The sequence below is a fragment of the Mytilus californianus genome, unplaced genomic scaffold (genome assembly GCF_021869535.1).
Source record: "Mytilus californianus isolate M0D057914Y unplaced genomic scaffold, xbMytCali1.0.p SCAF_2, whole genome shotgun sequence".
Taxonomy (NCBI): domain Eukaryota; kingdom Metazoa; phylum Mollusca; class Bivalvia; order Mytilida; family Mytilidae; genus Mytilus; species Mytilus californianus.
Window position 1 is genome coordinate 56,344,466 of NW_026262668.1, and position 9,177 is coordinate 56,353,642.

The following is a 9,177-nucleotide window of genomic DNA, read 5'->3' on the forward strand; positions in this document are numbered from 1 at the left end:
GTACATTCAAAACCCATCATTGTATTTGTTGTACAGTCCACCCCCCCCCCCCCCCCCCCCCCCCCCCCCCAAGCGTTTGTGACTCTATTCCTATCAACAGAAAAACCCAAAGCATGTTTTTCCAGTTAGGACGTAAAAATGTTTTCGGCTTTAATCAATTGCAAATTATTCCTGAACATAAAAACTAGATAGACATGCTACTGACAAAATTATTCCTATTAAATTTAATCATTATAGCAATATATACTTTTTCACAATGACCATTCAACTTGTCTAGATAAGCATCGATCCTTGGTACTTATCCATTTCAGTAACATGTAGTCTTTCTCTTCCACAAACTGAATGTATTCTCTTCGCCAATTAAAAGTATAAATGTATATGTCTGGCTGGTCACATCTGGGACAAAGTATAGTATACATACATGTATAATGCTGCACGACTGTCACATATGACAATATGTGCCTAAGTTACAGTTCAAAGGGAGATAAATATAGTATTTTTTACATGTTTTGATGAATCTCTCTGCATATATTATCTACTGTATGAACTATTGTAATCACTAATTGTTGTATTGTCATGTAGATAACAAGTAAATACAAATCAGCAATCATAAAATTAAATGCAAAACAATGTTATTGGCTAATCACCAGATATAAAGTAGAACAGAATATGGAGTACTTATTAACAAAATGAAATTTTAGATTAACCTAAAGCTCACCAGAAGCCTCACGTCATAGCAGCTGTAATTTACACAAAAGATCATTATAGTGTCGGTAAACCAAAATAAGATAAGATAAGATACGAAAAGTTAATTTTGATTCGGCATAAGCTAAATATACAACACAAGCTCTAAGGAGCTTTTGACCGAATATAAAACATATACATAACATAAAACAGTCTAAGATATAATACAACCTGTAATACAATGTTGAATATCACACACATAGCATACAATAAAAATTAAGCAACAAATTCAGAATAAAGTAAAACATTTTTTACCTATATAAAAGTTTAAAAATTTAGATTAAAAATATGGTAACTATTTAAATAAATAGATTACTTTTATAAAAATCAAATAAAAAAAGTTTAGAACTATAGTATATGCTTTGAGATCTAGAAATTTCAAAGAACAGAATATTTTCAACATGCATTGATTACCCAATTTCTGGAAATATGTGTCAGAAATTAAAATTTAAATAAATAAGAAATTGTTGAAGAAATACATCAATACTAATCCAAAGCAACAAAAAGCAACATAAATAATAAACAGCTCAAGAGTTATCTGCAAGCAGAACAGCGACATTCCAAACCGTTCCAGGACTGAACAAGACTTTTAAAATGTGAAAAACTATTTTCAGGCCTGAAATGGTTTGGAAGGCTGTTCCTTAAAGTTGCGGCAGCAAATTTGAAAGATTTTTTACCGAAACGGGTTGACTTTACCTGTGGCACATCCAGAATATTTACATACCTGAAAGAATACTTAGATTTTTTAACAATCACCAAATTTTGTAAGCACACATGAGCTATATTGTACATAATCTTGAAAGTTTTTAGAGCCATTGTTCTTATCCGTCTGATCTGCAAGGAGGGCACCTTAGCTCTTGATGTCATTTTGTGTTATGTGTCATTGGGTTTGAGTCTCATTTACATATGTAGATAACCCACATTTCGTGTAGGTATAATACATGTAAAAACCTGGTACCTATTTATTACATAGATTAAAACCAGATACAATCACGACATTCTAATATAATATCTGATTCGATTTGCTGACATTTCTGTGTAAAACTCTTATCTTCATTTGTGATTAAAATTTTATGATAAACTTAATATTTTCCAAAAAAATATATTTAGAAAATAAAACTATTCATTTAAGGGCATACGATACAGTAGAGATCCCTCGTTGATTTATTCTTGAAATTTTGGTAGAAGGTCAATTTCGATGTGTACTTTTGAAATATGCAAAGAAAAATATACCTTCATGACTTACTTTTTGAGATAATTTGGTTTGAAATTTGCATATTTGAAGGGAAAACCCTGAAATTTCATAAAAAAGGACTTTTAAAGAAAGTTACAATACTTTTGAACGAACAGTCATAACTTAACCGGGTTTTTTGTAAAATGTTCCCTTGATCCATGGCATGACCATGCTGTAACAAGTTTAAGGTTAAACAAAATTGTTGTTTTCTGAATTTACTTTACTATTAGTGAAATAAAGAAATTGACAATATTTTTGCGTCTATTCAGAAGTGCAGAAAAAAATCGATCGTTGATTTTTTCTTAAAATTTTGGCGGAGTGTTCTTTAAATATTACTTGATTGATTGCAAAAGAAAAAACTGGGGGTCCATGTGCTTGATTTTTCAATAAAAGCAATAAACTTTGATTTTTAATTGCAAACGGGACGTTTGCCAATAGGGCGCTAAACTACGTTGAAATAAGTTTTAATCGCAATAACGTCGTAAAATCATTCCCGCCGTTCATGATTACGCTGTCAAGTTCAGTGGTATAGCCAAGTTTTTTTTTCGAAAGCAATGATATTATTCATTAAAATTTTTAAAGCTGGTTACTCGTAAAATAGCATAAAATATTTGCCAAACCTTTATGAATTGTTACGAATCTTGGACATGCTGGATACAAAAAGTATTCTAGTAAATTACTTTTAGAAAAGAAATGTTCGGAAACATAAAAAGATAAATTTGATAAAAATAAATATTTCATAATCAAAATATAATAATAACAATAAAAATAAATGGGGAATGTGTCCATGGGACACAGATGATGCCCCCGCTTGCATATAACGTTATAAAGGGATATAACTCAAGAACTGTAAAAGTGACGCTACCCAAATTTGTACTTGATCTGAGTTTTGCGGTAATAAGCATTGTGCATAAGTTTCATAACATTTGGTTGAGGCAAACTAAAATTAGAGAACAGAAACAAATATTTCAGAATTTTTTCCATTTGTTAAGGGGCATAACTCTAGAACGGTAAAAGTGACCCCACCAAAATTCAAACTTCTCATGTCTTCTTTGACTGTCCATGACGTTAAAATACTAAATCCCTGGGATGTGTTTTAGTTGATTTTAGTCTCTGATGCATGATTTTTTATTATTAATTGTTTTGGCTTTTAACTAGCTGTCAGTAACTGCGAGTACTCTCAAATCGTACTTTCTTGTTTATTTGACCTGTTGATACTAATTGTATTGCTTTTTTGTTATTTAATGTTATTCAGGGTTATATCTGGTCTATATACCAGCTTTGATAAGTGTTTGGTATAACTATAAATTTTCACTTCGTACTATGAACATCAAAATTATTTATTTTGTAAAAATATTTCCTTTCTCCATTGGTACTATATACACGTATACCTAACAACAAAATTATTTTCATTTACCTGTGTTTAAAGTTAGTGCAAATAGCTGATATTTTTGTTCGAGCATATTGTTTTTCTTTAATTGTTTAACATTTCTTACCGATATAACATGTTACTTTTATTATTCTTCCCTTAGATTATTTATTTTGTATTTACATTGTGTCATAGGTCAAATTTATTTGTTCAGTGTATGTTCAATGGTGTTAATATGTCCTTTGATTGAGTTAAGCTATTTCAGTTGATATTTTATAGTGTGTCTTTCTATGTTGTGATGTTACACTATTGTTTCGGAAAAAGGGTGAAGGTTTGGTACCATTAAAACGTTTAAACCCGCTGCATTTGTTTGCACCTGTCCTAAGTCAGGAATCTGATGTTCAGTAGTTGTCGTTTGTTGATGTGGTTCATAAGTTTTTCTCGTTTCTCGTTTTTTATATAGATTAGACCGTTGGTTTTCCCGTTTGAATGGTTTTGCACTAGTAATTTTTGGGGCCCTTTATAGCTTACTGTTCGGTGTGAGCCAAGGCTCCGTGTTGAAGACCGTACTGTGACCTATAATGGTTTACTTTTATAAATTTGGACTTGGATGGAGAGTTGTCTCAATGGCACTCATACCACATCTTCTTATATCTATTGATCTGTGTTTTGTGGTAATAAGCATTGTGTATAAGTTTCATAACATTTGGTTGAGGCAAACTAAAGTTAGAGAACGGAAACGAAAAATTCAGCAATTTTTCCATTTGTAAAGGGGCATAACTCTAGAATGAGTGACGCCACCAAAATTCAAACTTGATCTGTGTTTTGTGGTAATAAGCGTTGTGTATAAGTTTCATAACATTTGGTTGAGGCAAACTAAAGTTAGAGAACGGAAACCAATTTTGGGACGTACGTACGTACGTACAGACGGACAAGGGTAAAACTTAATGCCCCCTCCGCTACGGCGTTGGCATAAAAAATAATTTGCATCTCAGTCCGACATTAGTCCTTGAACTCATGCAGACAACACAGCTTGGGCATATTTTTAATTATTCAAAAGGTCCCAACAAGACAAAATATGAAACAATTATCAAGTAAGTGGGATAATATAAAAATAAGGACAGTTGGTATGATTGCCAATGAGACAACTATCAACCATATTTCAAATTACGAAGATAAACGCAATTAAGGGTCACCGCACGGCCTTCACCAAAAAAAAAGCCTCACTGTTTAGTCAGTTTTAAAAAGCCCAGACATGAAAATGTGAACAATTCAATCAAGAAAACTATCGGCCTACTATATAGGCATTATATGAACACAAAACCATACCCAAATTAACTCGGGTCAGCTTAGAACTACTCTGAACATGTTCAAAAAGGTGTATATTTAGAGCTGTTTCGAGCAAATTCATGTCGTAATTGTCTCAATAAAGTCCATTACGGTGTAGTTTAACATTTCATAGGAAGTACAGCAGTCGGTATTAGATCATGAAATTGCATGATTTTGTATCAATAGATAAGTTGCCTAAGTTTATTTGTCTTCAGGGTATTTTTATACCCCCGCAAATGAAAGTTGGGTGGCGTATTGTTTTACACCTGTCCGTCTGTCCGTCCGTCATTCCGTCTATAATACGGGGCTTATAACTGTGTCTTTTAAACTGACAGTTCTTTTTCATACACATATGTATTCCACTGGGTTAAATTCTAAAAATGCCGTTAAACTTTTTAATGTACTTAATCAAAGTCAGGTGCAGTATGATGCGTTGTCTTTATTAATCATGTTATTTTGTCATTTTGTTGATAGTCTCTGTTAAATTTATTTGCACAATTCTCCATACAGTTTTCCAAATGGTGTAGATATTATATATAGATCTCTCTGTCTCATCGACGTATCATTATTTGCATATCTGTTATTCATTTCCTATATGAAATAAAACATATACAAGAGTATGAATGTGGATTTAATTTTTTTTCTTCACATTTCAAGTTAATACTGTTGACCTCAATATTAATGAATGACTATAACAATTTTCATGATATGGCCGATTTTCTTGGCAGGTACTTTTTTTTCAAATTCGCGCAACCGGATTTGTGACGTCACTGGATTTTCCGCAAATGTGACTACATTTAAAACGACGTCGCGAAATGTAATCGTTCTTATTAGAAACTTCGCGAAATTACAACGTTCTGATTAACAACGTCGCGAAAACAACACGAACAGTTTTGAAAACGTTATTATCTGCCCCTGCTACTGTATCGTATTCCCTTAAGGATTGAACAAACGTGACTATTATTCCATGTGGTGTGGTAATTTGTGAATCATCGCTAAGTTTTATTGGGCCAGTTTCCGAATATTTTTTAATATTCTTATCCTGAAAGTAATTATACCATTTCATGACGATGTACTTAAAGTACATTATTATTAAATTTCAGAGCTTAAATAAAGCCAAAAGAAAAAGACGGATAACGAAAAAAGATAAAAAGCGAAACAGTGAACGAGGGTAAGTGAAAACATCCAATACATAGAACAGTGGCGACATTAATACTCCTGAATATCAGACGGGTATACTCGTGACAAACAAATAAGCAGGAAATCTCTAAAATTAAGAAAAAAAAATCCAAAAGAACCTTACAAATATGCATGAGGTAAACGTGTTCTACTGATTACTATATCAAGAAAAAGAAAATAATCAAAATGAACACCGTTTTGGAAGGACGTATGGTGGCAGTTGTAACAAAATTAAAATTAAAATCGTAAAAAATCGTACAGAAACTATGACATACTTTTAAGTGTCACAAACGCCTGTTTTTTGCAAAGCAATACTTTGCTTTTAATAACGATCAAATACGTTAGTTAAATTTACAAGTTTATTGTTTTCAGAAGAATCACCAACCATTCGTTAGTAACTGAGTTCACTTCCTGTTCGTGTTGCTTAATCTTTAATTTTTCGTAAAATGGGTTGTGGGCTTGCTTCCCTATCGTCGTTTTTATTATCTGCCATGATAATGTTTTGTTTCTCTCTCTTGTTGGTTTTTCTTATTGCCGGTTAGTACTTTTTCCCATGTTTTTAATGTTTAAATACTAGTATTTAAAATTAGCCTGGACAACCAATTACACAATGATTTTAAGTTGTATAAAGATCAACACATTTAATAGAGTATAATAAATCGGAGCAAATAGCTATTGAAAGCCATATTATTTAAAAGTGTAACTTTTAATAAGAGATCTTATACAGACTGTGAATACAATTGTCGATTGTTATCAGTCAGTATTACAGCGTGCCCTCTTTATATTGGCTACATTTTTTCTCTCTCAGAAAACAATTTTAAATCAAAGACAATTTCTAGCGAATCAAATCATGTAGATATCGTCATGAGATGAAATTTGGAATTAGTACAATACATAATAAAAACAAGTGTAACGTCTTCTTTTTTATAACTTAAATAAGGCTCCCTTTAACGCTTCGTGAAAGCAATCGTTAGTTGTCTAGATGAGTTTCATTTCGTGTACCCTATTGTGTTATTAGAAAAACATACATACATACTTGAATTAATAGACACATGTTACAACCCAATCCATCCTGGATAGAAATAATCAGTGTAATTAATTCTTTTCTCAAATCTTGATCCTGATTTAGCTGGCCATTTGAAGTATGTCACTTCTCCATCAGCTAACCATCCAGACCACCAACCGAAGGACCCAACTGTTATAATCGTATGGTTGCAAGATGCCAATGTTGCCATATCAACCACATCACTGTTTTGTATAAATTCTACAGATATATCAGAAGGCATATATTTTTTAGCCCAAGGCATGTCGTTAGATGCAACTATAAATATAATATTTTGATATCTGTCCTTGAAATAATTGACTGCTCTTATCAGATATTCCGGTGAGGCAACATTATACCCTCTACTGTTAACCATGTCACCTCTTCGTATATGTACACCTACTAATGTTATTTTATAGCTCGGTACATTGTTAAATTTATTGAGAATTTTGACTATATTTTTCTTAACATTATTCAAAATTTCTACACGAAACGTGAGTTGCTCTTTCAGTTCCTTTATAAAATGAAAAAAATATTTCCATGATTGTAAGAAACGCCGTAATTTGAAACTTTCTTTTGGATTAAAATTTATAAGTTTGTCATCGTATGCAGCTGACTGTTTTTCGTTTCTCACTTTAAAACTATTGCAAACGCTTGTATCTTTCCTCACTTCAATAGTCAGGTTGAAAACTTTGTTTACCTTTGCATTTTTATTTAGAATGATAGTCATATTTTTAGACTTTGCAATTCCGAACGTAGAAGCAAATTGAAAAATATTATTTCCCAAACGCTGCTCGAAAACAGGACATAACGCTCCATTATGTGTCAAAATGTAGTTTCTACGACTTATAGAAGTTCCTCCATTTTCGGATGTTGTTTTGTTTCTTTCATAAGACATGGTTTCTTTGTCCTCACGCATTATGTGTTTCGCTATGTGCGAACTGTTCCCTGTTGCTAAGATCAATGGAATCGGAAATTTTCTAAAAAGTTGTATACCACTCACAATCAATATGTATATGACGCCTGAAACTACACAACCTGAAAAATATATCTTGACTTGTTTTGACATCAGTGTAAGATCTGTAACATAATGAATTTCGTGTCTCTTTTTTGTGAAGGAAAGGTTATTAGTTTTGCATTTTAAATGACTCGTGATATGCTTCAGTTTACCATGTAATTGCCTTTGAATATTTTTGACACACACTAAAAATATTTAATGATAATAATGATAGATTTGTGTTTAACGTCCAATAGCAAATATTACAAACATATACCAGGACAGGAACATATTAAGGTGGAATGAGAATGAACACTGTTTCGTAGTAGACCGACGACACGCTGAGCCGGATTTTAACGTGCAAGTTAACAAAGCAACATTCCGAAAGAAGACATCAATATAAAATAAGAAGATGTGGTTTGATTGCCAATGAGACAACTGACCACCAAAGTTAAATTGAAGTAGATGTAAGCAATTATAGGTAACCGTACGGCCTTCAATGTTGAGAAAAACCCATACCATATCAAGCATCCCTGCCAAATCATTCCGACTCCTTACCGATACGACTTTTTTTACTCCCTAAATGCTTCAGATTTAGCGGAGAAGCAGCATATTTTCCAAAAATATTACGAACATTTTGACTGAACATGTCTGTGTCAACACCGGAAAATAATTCATTGTTACCATTTTTGGTTACAAAAGGACACTAATTGAATGATCACAACATGTTGTGCTTATTTATTCATAAGGGTATTCATAGCAGTAAGTCGGTCTCATTGAAATACTCTTTCACCAAGAATTAGTAATCCGTTGATCGACACAATCATAAAAAAAAATTGTATAATTAAGGTCTTTTCTTTTCCAAAAACAAAATACCTTACTGTATATCTTTTAATTATTATTACTCTTTTTCTGCCAAACTTTGACAAAGTTCCCCTGCGTAACCGTAAGACATGTCGCTTTCAGGTTCACACTTTGTATCGGTGTCACAAATACCTATCACGATTCCGGAGGAACTTACCCTGTGAGTCATAAAATGTTGTCGATACAGATTTATCTGACCAAAACAGAAAAATCTTGCTATAGGATGAACACCGTAACCATAATAGGTAGAAAAAACTAAAGACTGGAATTTGTTCAGGTCCATACCCTGGTTTCTCGTAACATTTGAACCGAAAAGATTCAAAAAGAGAAGCAAAAGGTACCAAAGGGACATTCAAACCCATAAGACGAAAATAAACTGACAACGCCATGGCTAAAAAAAGAAAAGACCAACAGACAAA

At 32.5% G+C, this 9,177-nt stretch overlaps 1 protein-coding gene across 1 annotated transcript; it reads right to left on the minus strand.

Moving 5' to 3' along the window:
- Positions 1-6,710: 6,710 nt before the first annotated feature.
- On the minus strand, positions 6,711-7,627 carry LOC127728999 (galactoside alpha-(1,2)-fucosyltransferase 2-like). Its single transcript, XM_052236574.1, has one exon. The coding sequence runs from the start codon at positions 7,625-7,627 to the stop codon at positions 6,911-6,913; it is 717 nt and encodes a 238-aa protein (XP_052092534.1). The 3' UTR covers positions 6,711-6,910.
- Between the last annotated feature and the right edge of the window lie 1,550 nt (positions 7,628-9,177).